This window comes from Pterocles gutturalis, unplaced genomic scaffold, assembly GCF_000699245.1.
Source record: "Pterocles gutturalis isolate BGI_N339 unplaced genomic scaffold, ASM69924v1 scaffold51832, whole genome shotgun sequence".
Lineage (NCBI taxonomy): Eukaryota > Metazoa > Chordata > Aves > Pterocliformes > Pteroclidae > Pterocles > Pterocles gutturalis.
Genome location: NW_010117487.1, coordinates 1,329 through 3,828, shown reverse-complemented (window position 1 = coordinate 3,828; position 2,500 = coordinate 1,329). Strand labels below are relative to the sequence as shown.

The 2,500-nt window shown below is 43.7% G+C and overlaps 1 protein-coding gene across 1 annotated transcript; it reads left to right on the top strand.

Moving 5' to 3' along the window:
* The first annotated feature begins 1,123 nt into the window (after positions 1-1,123).
* LOC104463447 (beta-keratin-related protein-like) lies at positions 1,124-1,555 on the top strand. Its single transcript, XM_010075793.1, has one exon. It carries the CDS (start codon positions 1,124-1,126, stop codon positions 1,553-1,555), a length of 432 nt encoding a protein of 143 aa, XP_010074095.1.
* Positions 1,556-2,500: the final 945 nt, after the last annotated feature.

The window sequence follows — 2,500 nt, the reverse complement described above, 5'->3', positions numbered from 1 at the left end:
TGCTGTGAGGTGCTATGTGTAACCGCTTCTGTTCTGAATCTAATCAAACCTCATGTGCAAAGGGTGTCTCAGATCCTCCAGGCTATCCGAGAAGCAATATAAAAGCATGGGCTGCTCACATCTCTCCCAACAGCTTCTCCTGACTTCTTCTCTGGGACTTAAGTAAGTTTTTAATTCTTTGTATGTTTTTGATGTGCTCTTTTAATGATAATTCTAACTGAATCCTACGTAAACGTCTGCCATGGCATTGACAGGTCCAACCTCTCCGTAAAAGCAGCTCATTGAGCTTAGCAGTCCTTGCTAAGTGCTTCAAGGATTTGTGACTTTTAGTTCCTAAAGCTAGAATAAAAGTCAGCTGCAGCCTTATTTTGGCTTTGGTAGAAGGTGAAGGTCAGTTTTGGAGCTCTGTGTAATAGGTGGTTCTAAATTTCTATCGCTGTAATGCTTATTATTTTTTAATTTGGAATTACCTCATCACTTCACTAGCTTGACAAAAGGATCCATTTCTAACACAACTTAGGTCATGCCTTTGAGTATTCCTGTGTTGAACTGGTGTAGGAATGTCTACTTCTCTTCCTATAGAACCAACAATTTTATCAAAGGTTTGCAGGTTGGTAGTCCTAAACTACTGACTGCTGGAAATGGATAGATACAACCAGAGGAACAACCGTTCCAGGCATGGCTGTACATCCTGTCCTACAGGTTAACTACTGAGAAGAGGGAGCTAGGTGAGATGACCATTAGTCTCATGAAGTACGGACATGTTTGTGCTGCTTTACAAGAGAACACGACTGAAGCACTGCTTACGATGTAGTTGTTTGGGATATAGATAGATACACATGCCAAAAATGTAGCTGGCTTGATGTACGCAGGAAGGTTAGGAAGAGTTGGGAGGTTGTCAAGGACAGAAGATAAATGTAACTCAAGCATGGGGACCGAAGGGTGGAATAGAGAGAAGGAACTATGAAGCCACATCAGCTCTGTTCAGGAAGCTGCTCAAGGGGGAATCTTCCTCATCAAACATGCGTGAGAGCCTCAACATAGGTCTCTGACCTACCGCTGAATTGTTTTACACGTAGCCCTCTATCTTTCTGTGTTTCAGATCCACTTCCACTGCCCAACCATGTCCTCCTACAGACAGCTCTGCAGCTACCAGTGCTACACACCCTGCGAGGTGGCCTGCCCTCAGCCCGTCGCCGATGCCTGGAACGAGCCGTGTGTCACGTCGTGTGGTGACTCCAGAGCAGTGGTCTACCCACCCCCTGTTGTCATCACTTTTCCTGGGCCGATTCTCAGCTCCTGCCCTCAGGAAAGTGTAGTGGGGTCCTCAGCACCGGTGGCCATTGGGAGCTCACTTGGCTATGGGGGATCTTATGGTTACAGGGGCTCTTTTGCTTACGGGGCATCACAGGGAAGCAAGTTCTCATACCCTTACTGCTCTCAGAGGTCCAGCAGTTACCGCTCTAGAAGGTGTGAGCCCTGCAAAACCCAGCAGGAGTATACTTACTCCAAGAGCAGTGAGGATACTGAATGCAAGGTCCAAACTCAAGAGTAAAATGGGTTTTTGAGAAGATGACATGAAAAGGCTGACCCTTGCTAACACTTTACGTTGTGTTTGTACTCATACCTGCTTATGTACTTCTTAATTATGTGTTCTTCCATTCTTCGCATGGTCCAAATTTTCAAATGCATTAATACTCCTTCTACCTTCAACCTAATAATGTTATTCGAGAAGCATAATGAAAATGTTTGTATACTGTGATTTCTCCCACATGACACTGCCTGATGCCAATCAAGTTTATCTTAATGGATGAAAACTGAACTGTGTCATCAAACTTATATCTGCAAAAGAAAAAAAAAAAGAACACTGCTTGAAATGAATCTTCCTGAAAGAAGAAACCTCATTTGCAAAAACCTCAAATGCCTCATTTTCTGTATGATCATGTTTTGCTTCTGTAAACTTTCCTCCTCTATCACCCATTAAAAATCACGCTGCATCATAAATTTAGTGTTCTGGTTTTGCTTTCTATCTGTTTTTATGAAATAACAGGGTTAAGAGAACCTCCTGTGCAGAGCATTGGTGTGTCCATACTAGTTAAGCCCTGTAGTGGGCTTAGGGGAGTGAAGACCCTAACCACTCAAACACACCACACTAGTTCTCCGCTCAGCAGAGAGTTTTCCCATGTTGTGTGCCTGCTTTAGACCTTGTACTGCACCAGTTTGCTAGAAAGTTACCGGAGACAGAAAACAATACAGGGAATGGAAGGAAGGCTTACTTTTATTTTCATGTCCAGACACATACAAGAAGAGAGCCCAAGACACTTACTGGACAGTAGCAGCTAGCTGAGCGTGCCTGCCGCAGCATACAGCACAGGCAAATTCATCTGTCCACAGAACAGCATAGCTGGCTGTATCTTTAATACACATTAAATCCTCTACATTTACTTATACTTTAAACACTATACAACAGTCCAGATCTGGAATTCCAGTGAGCAGAAAG